This window comes from Archocentrus centrarchus, chromosome 13 (assembly GCF_007364275.1).
Source record: "Archocentrus centrarchus isolate MPI-CPG fArcCen1 chromosome 13, fArcCen1, whole genome shotgun sequence".
Lineage (NCBI taxonomy): Eukaryota > Metazoa > Chordata > Actinopteri > Cichliformes > Cichlidae > Archocentrus > Archocentrus centrarchus.
Genome location: NC_044358.1, coordinates 15,332,984 through 15,353,891, shown reverse-complemented (window position 1 = coordinate 15,353,891; position 20,908 = coordinate 15,332,984). Strand labels below are relative to the sequence as shown.

At 42.5% G+C, this 20,908-nt stretch overlaps 1 protein-coding gene across 1 annotated transcript in view; it reads left to right on the top strand.

The window, feature by feature from the left end:
* tenm4 (teneurin transmembrane protein 4) overlaps positions 1-20,908 on the top strand; it is a 151,405-nt gene that overhangs the window by 126,840 nt on the left and 3,657 nt on the right. The window contains 6 exon segments of the mRNA XM_030744093.1: positions 1,876-2,753; positions 6,709-6,881; positions 9,632-9,867; positions 13,382-13,678; positions 14,600-16,214; positions 18,344-18,486. Coding sequence (XP_030599953.1) covers positions 1,876-2,753; positions 6,709-6,881; positions 9,632-9,867; positions 13,382-13,678; positions 14,600-16,214; positions 18,344-18,486 — 3,342 coding nt within the window.

The window sequence follows — 20,908 nt, the reverse complement described above, 5'->3', positions numbered from 1 at the left end:
ATTTAAAATAGTTTGATGCTGTGCCGGTGCAAATCTATAGCTTGTTTTCTCAGCTGTTGAGCATGTTTTGGGGTTTTTTTTTTTTGCTGTTAGCGGCTTTGTCTAGCAGGCTCTTCTGACAGCATCCCCACTGTATGAAAGGGAGGGTATGATCTGGTTACAGCATATGGGACAGCAGCTCGGGAAATATCCCCTCATCAGTCAGAGTGGCGTGAAAACCTCTTCACAGGCAGCTCCCAGGAGCCACTCCACACTTGGCTCATGAAATATTTAACCAGCAGTGTTGACAAGAAATAGGTTTTAAGAAATTGAAAGTCTACCCTTCATTATCCAAGTAAATGCATTTTCTGCTTACTGAAAGATGACATGTATCCACTGCTAGTCTCCTGTTTGTTGTGTGTAGCCAAAGGATATGTCCCGTTATATAAACCTCTCCCATTATGTGGCAGATGATGGGGGGTTTATAGGATGTGAGGTGTGTAATGCTCAAATCTGTCTTTCAATTAGAGGTGGGCAAGTTGCTCCACTTTTAAAAAGATATGGGCTCGAGAATATGAACTAAGCCAAGAGTGTGGAGACACTCAAATAATTATCTCCACAGAAACCCACGTCGCTTTTAAGGGAATCATTGTTTCAGCATTAACTTCTAAATTAGATAGTTAGGAATATGTGCAGATAGCAGGTAAGCAAAAGGCACAATATGACTAATGGTCACTAACCTGAAAGCTCTGAGTTTAGTTTGTGCTTTTTTTATTTTGTGTAATGCACATTTGCAAAGCAAAAGTCAAATATAATGCATTTGTAGCCCACTGGGTTTATATTCCCGAGTCAGAAACCTGCATTTTTACTGCAGAGTATTTGGTCAATGTGCTGTTTAACCTCAGACAGTTGGTGGAAGCCCATTACATGGCCAAAGGGCATCTGTGTCCACGCACAATACACTCAAAATGTTTCATCATGTCTTTTAGCTGTCTACTTACCTGACTTAATAACATATTTTTTGGAAGAGTTTAATGTGAAAGTCAACGATTTATTTCACGTTTAAGTACCCTATGTGTGGGTGTTTTACCAGTGTCTGCTGTAGAAATAAAAAAAAAGAAAAGAAATTTCCAGGTCATTATGACAAAGTATGAAACCTTGATAACTTCCAAACAAAGTATCCAAACAATAGGAAGACTTCTCTCTATAAAATATTACCTAAAATCTGAATCTGTCTTTGTATTTCGGTTCAGGTTTTAATCAGTTTCTTTTGTTGGAGCTCTGAGGCTTCTATTGAAATATTGCACTTCATATTATGTTTCTAAGAGATCCCACTGGGATCATAAGTGAGAGGGAGACCAGTAAATTGGATGAAGCCAATCATTCCAATTTGTTAAAAGCCTGATACATTGTTAGCAGAACAATAAGTTATAATTTAGGAGGCCAGAGACGGGCTAGGCTTTCATTTGGTAAGTGTTCTCCAGTTTCTTTTCAAGGACTCGTGCAATCTCTTGTCATTACAAAATTAATAACCCAAAGCAAGGAAAAACAGAGACTTGGGTGAAGGATGCAGAAGCCTTGTCCTTAAGTGTCCACTGTTCTCATGATCCATTGCAGTGTGCTGTTTTCAGTTAACCTTTATCATTTGTATGATCTCTTCTCACACTGCCCTTTCTCACCGCTGTTGTTATCATCTTTGATCTTAAAAATCATGTTTTTGTGTATCACTTTTAAAAGTACATCAGCTATTTTCCTTCTTATCAGATAATAAATTGTTACTTTTTTTGTTTTTTTGTTTTTTACTTACAGCTTAAGTTGTGTCTTTGAGGCCCTCCCCTCTTGTGTGGATCAATAAAAGTATGGTGTATTATTTTTTGTGTGTCTTTTCCCTCTTAGGTGCGCCTTGAGTGGCCTACAGACTTGGCAGTGAGTCCAATGGACAACTCCCTGTATGTACTGGACAACAATGTAGTGCTCCAGATCTCTGAAAACCACCAAGTCCGTATCGTGGCGGGCCGTCCCATGCACTGCCAAGTACCTGGGATTGACCATTTCCTCATGAGCAAAGTTGCTATCCATGCCACCCTCGAGTCAGCTAATGCTCTCGCTGTGTCTCACAACGGCGTTTTGTACATCGCTGAGTCAGATGAAAAGAAAATAAACCGAGTCAGACAGGTGTCCACAAACGGAGAGATCTCCTTGGTTGCGGGGGCACCAAGTGGCTGTGACTGCAAGAACGATGCCAACTGTGATTGCTACTCTGGAGATGAAGGCTATGCCAAAGATGCTAAACTGAACGCACCATCGTCCCTGGCGGTATGTCCAGATGGAGATCTTTACATTGCGGATCTGGGCAACATCCGTATCCGTTACGTGCGCAGAAACAAGCCCTTCCTGAATCCTCTCAGCATGTACGAGGTGTCCTCCCCCATTAATGATGAACTCTATCTGTTTGACTCCAATGGCAGCCACATTTTTACACAGAGTCTGACTACAGGAGACTATCTCTACAATTTGACCTACACGGGATCAGGAGATATAAGCAGCATTACTGATAAGAACAAAAACACTGTGATCATCAGAAGAGACACAACAGGAATGCCTCTGTGGCTGATGGTCCCTGATGGACAGACCTTCTGGTTCACCATTGGCACTAACAATGCCCTTAAAACTCTTGCTGCCCAGGGTCAAGAACTAGCTGTAATGACCTACCATGGAAGCTCAGGACTGCTAGCAACCAAGACAAATGAAAATGGATGGACAACCTTCTTTGAGTAAGTAATATTAAGAAACACCTTTATAATCATTATGCCTAAAAGTCTGGATTCCATTTGAGTTGATGATCAGTTCAAAGAGAAGCTAAAGGATCTGTTAAATCTCTTAAATCCAGAGTCTGCTCAGTCTTCTCTGCGATATCTGATCTAAGAGCTCTGAATTCGTTATATCACTGAATGCTGAAATGCCTTAGAGTCGAAGAGCTCTTTGGCATGTGAGTTTAGTATTTTAGCGTACGAGTTCACTTCTTATAGCTGGATGTCTATGCCACTCAGAATACAAGACCTGTGAAAGGATAGGTGTAATCCTGTTTGCTGTTATCATACCAAATAGGATTACTGGATGATATGTTACTCATCTGCGCCCTTGCTTGCAGACTGCAGATCATCACTTGTTTGAAGTCGTTGGGTACAGGAACAACATGCATCTCCCGTGTAGAACAAAATTCACCCATACGAATGGGATGAGGCATAGAAATATAAGTGTAATTGAATAGCCAAGGGTATTAATTGATTTGGGCAAATCATACCTTGTGAGGAAACGGTTGAAAACACTCCCACGTGCTTCGATATTTGAGCTTAGGATTTCATGTTCTTGACTTGCGTGGAGCAGTCTGTCCCTTGGTTTAATGTACCAGGGGATACTATGCTAACTGGATGTCATTCCAAAAAGTGTGATTAAGCAGATTGGCTGGTCAGACATCTGTTACACCTCGCTGGAGGAATAAAACTCTGACATATAATCAGACGCTCTGTTTAATATGAGCAGACATTTATCACCTGTGTTTGATTTGCTTGTCATCTGAGACGGTTGTGCTGGAGAAAAAAAAAAAAAAAAAGACAGTGAAAACGGCACCAATGCAGCCACGCATAAGCATTTCTCAAGGCAGACTGAACTGCCTGAGGCTCGAAGAAATTCAGTGGGTGGCTGGAATTCTGAATGACTTCTTGCATGATGACTTTCTGTAAAATGGCTGCTTTTGTTTTTTAGGTTCTAGCCATACTCGTCTGTTATGTAAAGAAAGCAGAAATGACATTGGACCAGTGACACAACTGATTTATCAAAATAATGAATATTTAAGTCTTGTTTATGTGATCAAACCCATAGTTCATACACTGTATTCCTATAGTTCAGTTTCCCATCATTTACTGTGGTAAATATTAATGATATATTGTTACCAGTATGTTCCTCAGCCAGGACATATTCAGAGTGATCACCTTTGTCTTATGATGATGAGAATGAGCTGTTGTAGGATGACAATGCCCCAGTCCACAGGGCATGTGAGGGCACTGAGGGGTTTGAGCAGCTAGACAATTATGATTGATACGCTACAGCCTTTCCGATCAATAGATTGCAGCCCTGTTGAACACACATATTTGTGTCTTACTGTCTTTGCTGGCAACATAGTGTCACTCCACCTTCATGTTGTTTTTATCTTCTTTAAATTGCCTCTACATTTGATGGCAGAGTCACGATTATGCATGTCAAAATACTATGGATACAGTGAAGACCGTTTATTGTTTCATTTCCTGTGTTTCTCTTTCAAATTAAGCAGTGAGGCTTTGTATTTACCTACAAGCAAATCGGTTGATCCATGTTTCATTTACACCCAATAAACAGGGTTTTGTTTTTCTTGAATAATTAGCTTTAAAGGTCATTTCACCACCTGAGGGTCAAAACCATAATTTGCTACCATCACAACCTCTATTTATCTCTGCCCACCAAAGTGCACTGCTAATCATTTCACCCATATTAATTAATGTACTTACATTCCATGCTTCGTGGATCAAAATTAATTTGAATGAATGAAAAAATAAACCACTGACTAGAGACCAAAAGACATCTGCCACACTGTCTTTCTATTGTAACCCCTGGAAACCTCATTTGCATGACGTTTACTGCACACACAGATGCACTGCTGGCCTTAAATTTATGTTGTAATGATAAGTACTTCTGCTTAAGGGTTACTCTAAATCATGATGAATTATAAATAGTCCTTTACCCTCCATTTAACACGGTGATCATATTTATGTTTGGCAAAAAAAAAATATGCCTTAGCCACTGGGTTCGAGCAAATGCTCTTCACTTACATCAGTAAGTTATCAGCCGCGTGCGCTCTGAAATTCTCAGGCAGCAAGAGAAATTGAAAATATGAGTGGACGTTAGGTGCGTGTATGCTGGGGGTGATGCTGATATGAAGTGTTCAGCCTATTGTTGGGGCCCAGCGTGAAAGGTCACAGAGCTAGCATGTGACACAGAGGTGATGCGATCCAAATAGACTTGTGGCCAACCAGAGGGAAACTGCTCCTGTCCTTCTGCTGAGCACCCTGCCCCTGTGTGCCCCTCTTGTCGAAATAAAGCAACGTAATAGGCAGCTGAGCTGAAGCAGGCCAGAGCCATTAGAGCTCAGCGGTGGAGCTCAAGGAATGGAACTAGCTTAAGGCCCTAATTGAGACAGAGTGAGTTTGGGTCAGTGATCAAGCTGGGGCTTGTAGTGTTGCTCTAGAATGAGATTTCTGTCTTGTGGACGGAGTCTTTTGTCCGGAGGTGAAGGCAAACAGGAACACTTTTGTCAAATGAATGGAACCATTAAAAGTGGTACGGTGCAGATAACTTGTAGTGCTCTCACTGCAAAAACTTTTGATTGCATGATGGACAGAGGGAGAATTTCTTGCTGATGATATATGAGCAGTATCAAAAGAAATCAAAGGCTTAGATATAAATTACTCTGCTATTTAGTATTTCCTGAAGTGGAAGACTTGGGTAGAGATGTATCTATGAATCCCAGTCCCTGGTACAGTTGAGATCAGATAACATTTATCTCTAGGAGATGATTCCTCTCCCACTCTTCCCCTCCATATTGGATATTTGAGATGGCAGCGCTGAGGAAATATCTGTAAACCAGCACCCGTCATCTCATTTATTAGAGGCTTTATTATGGCAGCCAGCAACATCGAAGAGCCTTTCCAATCTGTATTCAATGTGCAGATAAAAGTCTTCTTTCTAAGTAATGTACCATTCACTCGCTCCCATTCTGGAAGACTGAAAATCTGAAAGATTTCAAATTGTTCTATGCTGATGTGCTCTCTGAGCAAAATGAAACAATCTGGCCACTTGTGTTCCTGTATGTGATGAACTGACTGATCTATAAGCCGGCGAGATGTTGCATCTCTCCGAGGATTCACACCTCAGCGCTCCGATTTCATAGACTGTATAATGAGATTAGGTGATATCACTAATCTTTTAAGCTAATAAGCAGTTTTCCAAATGTAAAAAGGTGTTTGCTTTCTCATCTTCATCTTTTTTTAATCTATTGCTTCTATACTTCTGTTTTTTTTTTTTTTTTAAGTTACAGATTCAGAAGCATTTATATTAATGCCACATTCTGTTGAAAGGACTAGAAAAGGACAAACCTGCTTAGCTTGTTGGAGCACCCACTCCTTATTTGTGAATAGAAAATTGCAGCAGATATTTCTGTGCTTTTGCAAAGGCTATGCTGATTGTGCTTCAGTGATTAAAGATGATAGCTCTGAAATCCCGTGTATTACCTCAGGTTGCCAGCGCTGATGGATTTGCTGCTGTGTTTACTGCCCGTGTTGACACATTTGTACAATTTGTGACAACACGGAGGAAATATCGGACTCTACAAAAAGTGTCCGATCCCTACCTGTAATTACCATTAGAAGAGAACACTTACAGAGAACAGCTCATAATCACTGCTTATCTGGGATGACATAGCAACTCATTAGTCACATTTATGTACCTACATTCATTTATGCAGACCTGACCTGCATTTATGATCATGGTTGCTTCCTGATGATTTAGGAAACCACAACAAGTCTTAGTAAATTTTTAATGCTACAGCTCTGTTTATGATTCAGCCATAGCTCCTGTTTATACACGTTTTCAGATGACACAGCCCTCTTTGGTTCACATCAGTGTATTTCTTTGCAGGTACGACAGCTACGGGCGTCTGACTAACATCACCTACCCCACGGGCCGAGTGAGCAGCTACCGTACGGATGCCGACAGCTCAGTCCGCATCCAGGCAGAGGGCTCCAACAAAGAAGATATCACCGTCACCACCAACCTGTCAGCTTCTGGCACCTTCTACACACTTATGCAGGGTGAGTCTCTTTTATGGTGGCTGTAAGTAGAGCGGTTTCTTTTTTTAGGGGATGTTCTGTGAGTGGAAGTCCCAAAAGCTTTACCTTTGCTTATGTCCCTGTTATTAAGTCATAGAGTCGAGACTAGGTGCTGTTAGTGTTATAAGGAAAATCTTTCTTATCGCTCTTAATTTACGTTATAGTCACCTGTTCAGTGCATGTAGCAATTAAAACTGTAAGTAGATCTGGATTGTTGCCTTGCTGCTGTGAAGGTGTTGTGCTCTCCTGATTTTAAAGAGGAATGTGTTGCGGGGGGGGGGCAGCAGCTCTTTTCAGGAAGCCCTAAGGGAAACTGGTGTAGGACTGGACACAAAGCATTTTAGAGGTCTCTGTGGACTGTCACTATAGGATAACACCCTCTTTGAGCTCAAGCTGCCTGGATGGGAGCTCACAGGCAATCACTTTTTGGCTCAACCTGGTGCCGCTCAGCCTCACCGAGTGGGCTGCCACCCTTCAGCCTAATGAGAGTTTTAACAGAAACTAGTCAGGAGGGTTTTTCAGTTAAAACTGCTCGTAGTGAAGTGTATAAATGGTCTTTAATAAATGAATCGTCCAGTACCCTGTGCACACGCATGTGCATATAATATCATATATCATGCATATCATATTGTTTTTAGAGCCCGTCATACCAATAAAGCATTTGACACATGACTTCCTAGAAAGAGGCATAACTGTTGACTTTTTAAAATGTATTTTCTTTCTGATTTAAGCCGTTCAAATGACATTCGCCTTTATCTCTGTACACTGAGGTGGGGGCAGGTGTCTCGGATACAGATGTAAATAAAAGCAATCCTACCTGGATCGCTCCGGACGCGATCTCTTTCAACCCCGTCTGTGGGTTTGAAGGCATCGTGTCTCACACTTAGCTGTTTTAATACTACTCACAGAAGGGCTTCTCTGTTTTTAATAACATGTGTAGTACAGCTTCCACTTCACAGAAATGAAACAAATATTGATTTTTCTGTCAAAAAATATGATAAAACACAGTGCCGGTGGTCCATACAAGATCCTCAAGGTTTCCAAAAAAAATAAAAAATACTGAGAGAGATTCATGAGGAGACAAGACTGATTTCTGAACTGATATCTGGTTTTGGCCTGATTGATTGCTTCACTAATTACTCATTGATAGCTTTGATCTATCTGGAGCTACTTTTGAGTTTTTAGAGATGGTCCACTTATACACCCTTCTACCTTCTACAACTATAACCCAGTTTAGAGCTGAGCGTATCTTCTCCTTAGACTACTGACTGCTAAGCTGTGTCTGAAACAGGAGATGACAATCTCTGGTTTCTCACTGTTGTTTAACGGCGTGGCCACCTCAGTGCTGTGACCTTGTCTTAGGCATCTGCCTGTGAGAAAAGTGGCGCCAGGAAATCTGCTGTTAATTAATTCACTATTGTCTGCTTTGTAAGCTGGCAACTGGGTGATCACATAACACATGAATGCGCTGCCTTCGAGAGCCTTTCCTGCTCATTTGGCTGTGTCTTTGTCCTGCTCTTAGGAAGCTGCAGCACAATTTTGTGAAGCAGATAAGTTCAAGATTTAGAAGATTGAGGGCAGAAGCTTTAGAGCTCGAAGTGTAATACAGGATCAAAGTAATAAAAAGTAGCAAATATAAACTTGTCAAACTTAAATGCACTGTACATAGAATGCTCTTTACAGAAGATAAAAAATATATTAGCCGCTATGTAGCATATATGAGCTATAAATACAGCTGTTATTTGTTTTTCCCTTCCACTGCTGAACTGAATGCACCAGCTCCTTTAGCAGTATTTCCAGTTTTGTCTGGTCTCTGAGGCCTCTTTTAGGTGGGGTCTGCCCCAGCAGTCTTTGGTCAACCCCCTAAAGTGTCTGTATGATGTAGAGAAGCGAGGGCCAGAACAAGGTCAGTCATGCCTCTATCTGTTTCTCTTGCCGCAACAGCACAACACATCCTGTGGTGCTTTGTGGAAACAGCAATGGATTTGTCACCACCACTCGAACGTGACACACGAAAGCAAGGAAATTCCAGTGTATGAGTTTGGATTTTTTTCTGTTAAATGAAGTCAAGTTTCTAATGTGCTGCCTGGCAAACCATTATTTTTTTATTGTTCCTATTGGGAATAATATTCATCCCGGTCCCTGTCAGTCTACTGTCAGGAGGCAAGGAGGACACATTCTCTGAATGTATATGAGATGCTCAGTGGAAACATTAGTCATTGGTCTGGAGCTGGAACACAGGCTGCCGTCATCTAGGGACAGTAACAGACAGGCTCAGATTTATCCCTTGTGGGTGAGTGCGCACGTGTAAGTGTGTGTGTGCATGTGTGCATGTGTGTGTGTAAGTGCGTGCGCACGCGCGCGCGTGTGTGTGTGTGTGTTTTACCCTGCCTTCTCTGTGGCCACAGGCAAGCTAGCGGCTTTGATAGTTTTCATTCCTCCATATCCTCTAGGCTGCTGCAACAGCTGTAAAACTTTACTTTACTGGCACTGTGAAACCTCTCACTATTGATCTTTGTTGTCAGAGACCCGCTGCGTTATTGCAGTGGTCCTGTTAAATACTGCTGCTAAAGGATTTCTTTTTGCTGAGTGGCCATTTTAGGTCATTATGTTTGTGCCTCACTGACATGGATATTAGATTTAGTCCTCTTGCATTAGTTACAAGAAGCTATGATTGTTGCTTTCCTTCTAATCATAATCGTTTTCTCCTACCCCCATCTCTGCATCCTTAGATCAAGTTCGGAACAGCTACTTCATTGGTTTGGATGGTTCACTGCGGCTAGTTTTGGCGAATGGCATGGAGGTATCGCTGTATACCGAGCCCCACCTGCTGGCCGGTACAGTCAACCCCACAGTCAGCAGGAGGAACGTAACCCTGGCTATCGACAACGGCCTTAACCTGGTGGAGTGGAGACAGAGGAAGGAGCAGGCACGCGGCCAAGTCACTGTGTATGGACGCAGATTAAGGGTGAGCATGCTGCCCTGCTAAGCGAGACATGGATTCATATATATATATATATATATATAGGTTTATATAGGTTAAATGTCTATTCTCTGATTTCATATTTACTACTACTACTGCAAATATTACAGCATTTATCCAGAGAAATGTGCTAAGAGAGCTGATGGTGTCAGATTCACTGTAGAAGTTGCAAGTCAGTGCACAAAAACTCAGTTGTTTATTGTGCACAAAGGAGTTTAAGTTGGCCGTATGAGAACACAATGACATGTCAAATTATTAGCATAAATAATTCATTAATTACTGTTTTGAGTTTTGCCTCGCAGCTTTAAATCAGTAAATCATAGGCCTCCAGACTCATGGATGTGTTACTCAGATTTGACTTTCTGGAACATATGGGATCTTTTCACCCATAGCTGTAGAAGCGCGCCCACATTAACACAATCTGGTACATTTTTTTTGTAGGCTATTTTTGATCTGAATTTGACATAAGTAGACTAAATAAGCTTAATTCAGTCAGCATATTTTACTAAGTATAGTCCCTAACAGGACAGCACAGTGGTGTGGTGGTTAGCGCCCTGGGTTTGAATCCTTTCTGGGGCCTTTCTGTGTGGAGTCTGCATGCTCTGGCTTCTTCCCACAGTCCAAAGACGTGTATGTTTCACATATCAGCTATTCTTAATTGGCCTCGGGTGTGAGTGTGAATGGTCGTTTCTCTCTCTGTGTCAGCCCTGTGACAAATTGGCCAGGCTGTATCCCACCTTTTGGCCCATGACACCTGGAATATGCCCCCCATGCCCCCCCCCCCAATCCCCAAGATGCTGAATTGGATAAACACAAGAAAATGGATTGATTGGTAATCCTAACATATAAAATATTTTTATCTTAAAATCTAAATTAAAAGAGTTACTGGGTAAATGGCCTTAACATGATAAGTTTGCAAAGATGGTATACTTGCACACAGAATATCAACAGGTCCCCTTTCATAATGTAATAAACACACAATGTATGTAGGACTTAAGTATTAACTCGTACAGCACTGATTTAGATTGTATCTGTTTTATTGTTTTGTTTTGGCTTTTAAGGCAAATGGCTACTTTGGTTAAGTTGTCTTCCACATTGGCTATGAGGCAACACAGCTAATGGGAAGGTGCCACTTTGTCTGTCATTGGCTGTTCATGTAATGGCCTTGTCGTCCCATTGGAAGTGAAAGCTACTAATGTATGTTACAGACAATGGCCCCAGGGGTGAGATAGGAAATGGGAGCAGCCTAATGGCACGAACAGAGGGGATGAACAGAGCTGGAATCATTGGGCGACCTTGAGTGACATGTCAAGTGATATTACGTGGGTGGCTGGGTGAGTGTGTGGCAGCGCACGGCCGGAGGGAGGGGAGGATCTTGAATACAGTACAGATCCATGGGAACAGGAGCAGAAGAGGCAGCTATGTGCCTCTGACTTCACTGACTTCAAAGCCTTTTTTCCAGTTTGCTTGACTGCATTTGTTACTTTGAAACAACATATACATGTGTGTGTTTGCTGTGCTTTAATGTCCTGAGGCTCTTTGCTAATGTACACTAATGGGAGAACTCTTGTGCCACTTCACTCCAGCAAGAATCGTCCTCCTTCTGAATGTGGTATTGATAACAGACAAAATGCTTCTAATGTTTGGCTGTTTGTTCAAAGGAAACGCACAAAAAAGAAAACAAAAACATGGAATGTATTATCTTTGATTGCAATGTGAGAATAAACATAACTGGTGATACTAAAGAAAAATGAATTGAATTAATCATGAAACCAGAGAAAAGGCATTTACATGCGTAAAATGACACTTTAAGATCACCGTTCGACACAAAAAATGTTTGATTTGGATTGAGACGCGAGATGTTGCTGTGATCTTTTATGTTGTTTAAAATGTGTTATTGTAAGCTTAGTGTACTGTAACAGTCTCTTTTCTGCTCCTGCACTCCTGCTTTCCTTGAGAAATTCATTTTAGAGGCGACGCTCTGTTTGAAATAACTCCCCTCGAGTGGGTTTCCATTCTCACGGGATCTTGGGATCACTGCTGTGGGACACTTTTTCCTTCTGCACCGTGAGACTTTGGCAAACCTTATTCTGGCATTGAGAACTTTTTGTGAAAGACATCAGACCTCTGCTGCCTACAAAAGAGTCTGAACACAGAGATTCAGCAAAAGCTGCGGGGATCTTTAATATCTAGTAAAAAAAAAAAAAAAAAAAAGACTAAAAAATGTAGTAATTTCAATGAAGTGTGACACTTGTTATGACAGTTTTTGAAGGTGAAAGAGAGGAAAAAATGGGTTCTTATTCCGAGATCCAATGAACAACGTTCACCCTCAGGTCTCAAATGGTTTTCACCGCTCCAAATATCCATGGATTTATGCTCTTCATGACTCTGTTGGTTTTACTTAAAGTAATCCTCTCAATTAGGTATCAGTGACAATAATTGCCTCTGGTGTAATTGTCCCTTCACAGATGAGAGGCCTAAGCGTGCTTTTCTCAATGTGAGATTGAAAAAGTGAGCTTTCTCAGCGATCCCTGTGTGACCTGCTCCGTGGGATGTGTCTGGAAAGTAGCCAGAAGCGGCTTTCTGAGCCACTTTAAGATGTTTTTAAGCCGTGCCAAGCATTTTACTAAGCCAAATGATAGCACACCTGAAGAGAGGCGCTGAAGATTAATAAGAAAAAAAGATGATAAATATTACAAAATCAGAGGTGCGGTTTTAATTACAGCCAGAGACCTCTACAGACCTATTTTCCAAAAACTGCCAGATGCCGTTTAAAGGAACGCTTTTTTGCAGGGATCTGCTCTGACCTGCAGTCTCGGCTCTCGTCACCTCTTTGTGTTTGTGTTTTCTCCTCCTGCAGCTTCTGCTTATGGCGACTGCTGACAGAGAAACATAATGCTAGGGCTGCCGCTCGAGCTTTCTTTGGCTAAAGCACAGAACCTGCCTCGTGAAGCCGACACTCTTCAGAGCACTGTTGTTTTGCTCTGAAACCAAAGGTCACAGTTTTAAGCCTCGCACATTCACAAGAATTGTGTCACCTAAACAATGTTCTGTCATATAGGAGATTAACTGATTTTCTTTCTCTTTTCCAATTTACGGAAAGGCAAAATAGAACGAGAGTAATCTGTGCCTGGAAATTCTTCCCCGTAAGCAGTAAAAAATGAATTTAATGATCAATGTGACTCTAATGTTTCTTGCTTGAATAGGCATACTCTCGCTAAGACACAAACAAAGAAATGTGGTAATTCTTACAATTTCATTACTCCGCTGGCTCCTGCAGTCCTGAGATAGAGCTCCACTTTTGTAATTAAAAGCTATGAAAAGGAGAATATAAAAATAATCACGTTGTGATTAAAGGTCTCCTCCTAATGTTCCACCTCAGAAGAGCAACGTGCCAATTCCTCTCAGTCATTTCAAACTTTTGAAAGCGTCTGTTCCCTTTGGTGGAGTTTCTGTCGTTATATAAAGTGCCTCTAACTCCCTGCTTTCCCTCCTGCAGGTCCATAACAGGAACCTGCTGTCACTGGATTTTGATCGAATCACCAGAACCGAAAAGGTCTACGATGACCACAGGAAGTTTACCTTACGGATCCACTACGACCACGCCGGTCGCCCCACCCTGTGGGCGCCGAGTAGTCGTCTGAATGGAGTCAATGTCACCTACTCCTCCGGAGGGCACGTGGCAGGTATCCAAAGAGGTACCATGTCGGTCCGCATGGAATACGACCAGAACGGCAGAATCACCTCTCAGATATTTGCTGATGGCAAATCCTGGAGCTACACTTACCTTGAGAAGGTATGCACTGGTAGAACTGTAATAATGAAGTGTTTAAAGATGAAAAATGGAATATAATATAGGAGGGATGTTATGCAGATAAAGTGTGAAGGTCTGTTTGTATTACAGACTTGAGATTTTTAGACTGGAGGTAAAAGTTAACTTGTAATAATACAGAAGTGTTTGTGTTGCATTATCAGGCTCTAGAATAGATATCAGCCAAAATGTAATTAAAGTGTCTGGTGCACTGAAGACACACTTTGCTCCCGTAGTCTGATAGCAAAGTTCTGATGAAAGGAACAGAGTGAAATGTCACTTTCTTCCGTCTAATTGAAGGCAAGATTGTTTAGGTGAGATGAGGAGCTGTTATTCTGTTGTTTAGGCATATAATATGAGCAGCAGCCAGTCACCTTGTTAATAGTCTTTAGTCATAGCAACCTCTGAGCAGCATCTAAGATGCCGCCTCTTGTGACAGCTTTACAACATCATCATTTATTGGGCCAAGATGGGCACAGATGTCAATTTTCAGTTTCCTTAGGTGAGAAAATTCAGTCGCTTCCCTCCATTTGGATTAAAAGATCTGACAAATGAGCAAAAAAAACAAAAAACAGGAGCAGCTTGTGGAGTCACGTTTTAAAGGAGATCTTAATGTTGGTGGAATATCAGCAACGCCACGTTCATGATGCAAATTAGCTTTGGTCTGACTCCAACTTACATGCATAACATTTTATTGCTTTTGACATATAGCACATCCTTTTGTGCTACTGGTATTAGATGTATAATAATGGTAACTTTCAAATTAATCTCCTTCAGTTTCATCTTATTTTGTGAGAATGTGTGTTTATGTAGCACTAAATATATCGAAGTGAAGCTTTTGAATGCCGTCAATCTCCCATTGTATTACTATATCACAAGGAATGCTCTTTCTTCTTCTCGTTACAGTCCATGGTGCTGCTGCTCTACAGCCAGAGGCAGTATATCTTTGAATTTGACAAAAATGATCGGCTGTCCTCTGTGACCATGCCCAACGTGGCACGGCAGACCCTAGAGACCTCCCGCTCCATTGGTTACTACAGAAACACCTACCGGCCCCCTGAAGGTAACGCCTCGGTGCTCCAGGACTACAGCGAGGATGGACAGCTGCTGCAGACCACCTACCTGGGCACAGGCCGCAGAATCATCTACAAATATGGAAAGCTCGCCAAGCTTCTGGAGATTCTCTACGACACCACTCGAATAGGATTTTCCTACGATGAGGTGGCAGGAATGCTGAAGACCGTCAACTTGCAGAGCGAGGGCTTCACCTGCACCATCCGCTACCGTCAGATCGGTCCGCTGATTGACAGGCAGATTTTCAGATTCAGCGAAGAGGGCATGGTCAACGCTCGATTTGACTACGTCTACGACAACAGTTTCCGTGTCACCAGCATGCAGGCTGTCATAAACGAGACACCGTTGCCAATTGACTTATATCGTTATGACGACGTGTCTGGCAAAACAGAGCAGTTTGGTAAATTTGGCGTAATCTATTATGACATAAATCAAATTATAACCACGGCAGTGATGACCCACACCAAACACTTTGATGCCTACGGGCGAGTGAAGGAGGTCCAGTACGAGATCTTTCGCTCCCTCATGTACTGGATGATGGTGCAGTATGACAATATGGGGCGAGTGGTGGCCAAGGAGCTAAAGGTCGGGCCTTACGCCAACACCACGCGCTACACATATGAGTACGATGCCGACGGTCAACTTCAAGTGGTCTCCATCAATGACAAGCCTCTGTGGAGGTACAGCTACGACCTCAATGGCAACTTGCACCTCCTCAGCCCTGGAAACAGCGCACGCCTCACACCGCTACGCTACGACATCAGAGACCGCATTACTCGCTTGGGAGACGTTCAGTACAGGATGGATGAGGATGGTTTCCTTAAGCAGCGAGGGAATGACTACTTTGAGTATAATTCTGCTGGCCTGCTCATTAAAGTGTACAACAAAGTGAGTGGCTGGAGTATCGAGTACCGTTACGATGGCCTCGGCAGGAGGGTGTCCAGCAGAAGCAGCGTGGGCCAGCACCTGCAGTTCTTCTACGCTGACTTATCCAGCCCCACTCGTGTCACCCACATGTACAATCACTCCAGCTCTGAGATCACCTCACTGTATTATGACCTACAGGGCCATCTGTTTGCCATGGAGTTAAGCAGTGGGGATGAGTTTTATGTGGCCTGTGATAACATAGGCACGCCGCTGGCTGTGTTCAGCGGTTCCGGGCTCATGATCAAGCAGATCCTCCATACAGCTTTTGGAGAGGTTTACCTTGACACCAACCCCAATTTGCAGCTCATAATAGGCTACCAAGGAGGCCTGTACGAGCCTCTTAGTAAACTGGTTCACATGGGCACGCGGGATTACGACGTCCTCGCTGGCCGCTGGACAACACCGAACCACGAGATCTGGAAGCGTCTCAACAGCAACCACATTGTGCCGTTCAACTTGTACATGTTCAAGAATAACAATCCTCTCAGCAATAACGAGGAGATAAAGTGCTACATGACGGGTAAGTTCTTCCAACAGACTTAGATGATCAGGTTTAAAGTCGACCTAACCGCAGTTTTCAGGAGGTCAGGTTCAGTGCAGCTTCCCTGGATTCCAATGATAATCACACAAAGTACAGGAGCCTTTAAAGGAATGTCTATAAATACAGTTGCTATCCTCTGTAAGCTGCAAGCATGTCAGGGCCACATTAAAACATTGCAGGCAGTGTGTGGAAACATATTGCAAACCTAAAAAAAAAAAAAAAAAAGCCTTACTTTGGATTTATCACTTTTTATCAGAAAATCATTTGAAAGCGGTCTGCTTCCGTCGATGCTCAAAAGCCAGTTTTTCTCTGAATATTCCTCTAATGAAAGTGAGCAGGAAGCAGCCTCAGAATAGCCACAGCAATACTTTCAGTTGTGTTCAAATAATTAAATATAAATAGTAGTTGACAGCATTTAAGTGCACCCTACCAAAGCAATCAATAATGCTTATAACTTCCTTATGCTGTGGCGAGCAAGCAAATATTAACCTTCATTCGTGTGTGTGTGTGTGTGACTGTTGTTGCTTGAAACACACAATAGTTAGCTCAGGTTTTTCTGTCAAATGTGTTCTGTTTTTATTCTTAACAACCTGCCACAACTGGAAGAACAGACCCTGCCAGAATTAAACTGAAAAGCAGTGCGCTTAGGAGGTTTTTAAGAGCGCACTCGCTGGGAAAATTAGGTTCTGTTTTTTTTGGTTTCTTTCTTTGTTTGTTTGTTTTGTGTCTCTGTGGGTGTGCGTGCGTACGTGCTTATGCAGGTGCCCAGTAGCTCTCACTTTGAAAATGCTCGAAGGGAGCAATGCTATATGGAAAAGCCCCCTCTGTTGTTGAGCATTCAGGTCCTTTTCCTGAAATGTCCTGGTTCTTTGTGGTAGGGAGGAGCTAAAAGACAGTGAAAGCACCTCGGTGGAGAAGGTGAGCACAATGGATCCATACAAACTGCTGCCAGGGCTGGTTGTATCAGCCTCTTTTGCTGGAAGGAAAACAACATTGTTAAGGAAACTCAGTGAAAACCTCGCGTTTAAACCAACTGTATCTCTGTCATAAATGATGTATAAATTCTCTGTGTTTGTGCTGCATTGTATTTACTCTGTAGTGCTTTTTCCGTGGAGGGATAATATATGTTTTACCCTTTTATCCTTTAATAACCTGAAGACAATACTGAGAGAAAACGTGGTCAGGTGTTCAGCTTCGTAGTCCACCATTAGGGGCTGGTTGGCATTTTAATTCTAAATAGACTGTTAGATAGATATATTCTAGTGGGTTTGCCTCAATGGTGATTGATGGCAGTGACATTTACATTCCTCTCACTAAATTGCCAGGGTCCTTTCATTGTCCTCAAACAAATTCATATTTAAAAAAGCTTTGTCAGGTGCCACAATGTGGCGTTGCCACTGTGTGACAGACTTGCACCCCGAGTGTCACGGCAACGATGCTGTCTGTAACAAACACATGGAAGGCAGAAAGGAAGAAATCGATCCGGTTGGACGGGCTTTGCTTTTCTTAAGACCTGTAGCCTTCTCTGTAATATTCACAATAAATGATACCATGCCATGGGGGGACTGCAGCAGCACCTATAACCGCAGTGTCGGCGGTTGCTATTAGAAGAACCACATTATCATGATTGCATATATTTAAATCTCAGACATGTCACTTTCCTCTCTTTCAGCATCTCATTAGAGAGAAATTAATGCAGAGGAGCCCGCTGAGTCTTCAAAATATCTTGTGTTGAAGTCTTGGCTGCCTTGAAATGACACCAAATTACTGAATATAATTATCAGCACAGCAGGCGCGCTCAGATGTCACTTGGCATTTCTGTAACCCAGCTGTGTGTCATTAGTGTGGCACCTGCAGGAGTGGACATGAATTATCACAACTATCTTGAGTGTTTAGCGTAGTTTTCCACTATCACAAACAAATCAAGTGGTCAGGCTGAGGTAGGAGGGCTTCATGGAGACAGTCTTACCCTCAAAATGTCAACTGTTCAGATTTAACACATTAATTCTCACAGTACTTTGGAGTTCCTCTGAAGCCAGAGATGATTGCGTCTACTAATAGAATATGTACATCATTGTTTGTTTTGCTGTTTTGACCCTCCCCTGCAGATGTGAACAGCTGGTTGGTGACCTTTGGCTTCCAGCTGTACAACGTTATCCCTGGCTACCGTAAACCAAGCACAGAAGCCATGGAGCCGTCCTACGAATTAGTTCGCACCCAGATCAAGACGCAGGAGTGGGATAGCACCAAGGTAGTCAACTTTATAGATCACTTTCTACTTCTGCTCCTCTCCTTTCCAACATCATTAGCAAATGGGCACAAGTCCCAGAGGAGTTGGCAGCTATCAGGCCAAAACATCACCCGGTAAGCCGGGTTGCTGCCCTAGTCCTCATCTTGGGGAATGGGGTCAGGCTAAATAGCTCTTGTAATTGTTCTGCCATTAGGAAAATTCACTCTCCCTTCCCTCCACCACTGGCCATTGATTTCATCTCAGTCTTACACTGTTAGCCAAGGTCTGAGAAGTAGTAGACATGCTCTGAGTCTCGCTTTTATCAGCCCTTTTAAGTTGCCTCCAACTCACCTGAATTATTGAACAGGCCACTGTTGTTCTCGGGTTTGGTTACAGCTAGACTAGTGAATGCCACCTATCAAGAGGGAAGATTCGTGTTGCATCACACTCTTGATGCAGTATAGCTGGTATTTGTTAGCCTAAAAGCTACTAGGATGATAAAAGGTTCTCTAAATGCATGATCTCATGTCTGACCAGCAGACCAAAATGAGCGTGGACACATGAACCAAAGAAAAAACTAACACTGTGTTACTGTGTAACTGTTTCAGCTCCTAATAGCTGATAAATGTGTACTTGATGTGGTTTATTTTTATCAGTTTGTGTCACATTCATTTCAGAGTTTGTTCCCCAGTATTTTATACTATGAGACTAGGTATAAAAATATTGCAGTTTACTCTCAAAAACAATCCACGTTATATTTTCCAAGTCAAATGTTTGTCGACAAAAATAGAACGCCAATAAGCAGCCGTGCGCCTGCTCTCAAGAGCGCTTTATATGTATTTTTAATCATGAAAGGAATTGCTTTAGGCGTTTCAGCACACTGTGGTCAATTACACAGGATATGAAATGCCTATGGATTCATATAGTAATTTTACACATCATATATGTGTAAACGTGTAACAGTTGAAATCCCAGTTATTTCTCCATCCGACATAAACTGTTTTGAAAGGGTTGCCATCAACCCCCTTCCCCCCGGGACCGACTCGTGCATAAAGCTTGTGCCTGTGACACTGCACAGAGAAACCTCTGAACTCACCAAAGGTAGCGATCTATAAATGAGCAACAAAAGGCGCTGCAGGTATTTCTGTGTGGAAGTGTAGATCTGCGGGGATCTGAGGGAGTTGGGCTGTAAATTACAGACGATAAATGCAGCGCTCTTTCAGACACGCAGATGCATTTCTGATTGCTTTAACTGCTAAGAAAATTAGTCTCTGGATCTGACATCTGGTGGCTTAAATTTTTTTACCATCAGTTTCTCAAAGACCTCTATCCTTAGAAGGATGGGAGGACTTCCGATATGCTAAAATTAAATTAGTTATATATGAGGCTATATTCAGCTCATCTATGTTTACTTCCCTCTGAAGTTCGAAACATAAGTAGGTCCGTTTTATTATTAATATAATTGAAAGGACATGTTTTATCTACAGACTCAGCCCTTCAATTACATATTCAAAAATACCCATGATAGACTATAATATATCTTTAAATAGAAAGGTTAGCCTAGATTGTGTGAAGGCGTTTTGCCTTCAGCGCACCTCTGGAGGATGCACTATAAAAGATATATGTAAGGAAAGATTGAGATAATTAGTCATTTTCCTGTGTATGTTGAGGCCTGTTATTCTTATTTAGAATTCCTGCTTCCGAAACGGTACTTAGACGGTTAACGGCACGCTGATCCTCACTGCAGTTGGCCACGCCAGCCCAATTAAGTGCAGGGCTCGTTCGATGCTTTAAAGCAGCACGTGGTAGGTTTTCTACAATTGGCTTTCTTTCTTTTTTAAATTCATACCTGCCGTTCTATCTTGTGCCATTTAAGGCTCTGTCTCACCGTGCTGCTGAATCCAACACATACTGAAAAATGCTGTGAGGTGCAAGACACATGAGGCGTGTGCTGCACAAATCTCGATCTCTCATTCCGGGTTGTGCTGGAGGCTGAGTGCACGCCATGCTATGTGAATGATGCCTCTCTGGGAGTGTCCAGGGAGCCTGTTGTAGTAAAGTGGAGGATATTGCCCTCTGTCCCTCTGCTGCCCTAGGACAGCTGACCGTGTCACATGCTGGCACGGTAAACAAACATGGAGTGGCGTGGTGTGAAGTGTACCCCCGGGAAATGTTTCCCTAGGGGCCCTATAGCACAGCTGCCCCCACGCCCGTTTTTTTTGTTGTTTCCTCATCGTGCAGGTTGTGGTGTCACGTCAAAGAACAGGCAGATATGATGGCCACCGCAGCCTGCTCCACATTTCTCAGCCCCACCCAGTCTTCCAGCCCATAGCTGTCCTTTAACAGAGGCGCAGAGAGACAGAATTAGAAGCTGTCAGGAGAACTTTAGATGTGACTGGTTGACAAAAATTCCTCGGGATGCTCGCAACCTCTTATCTTGGGC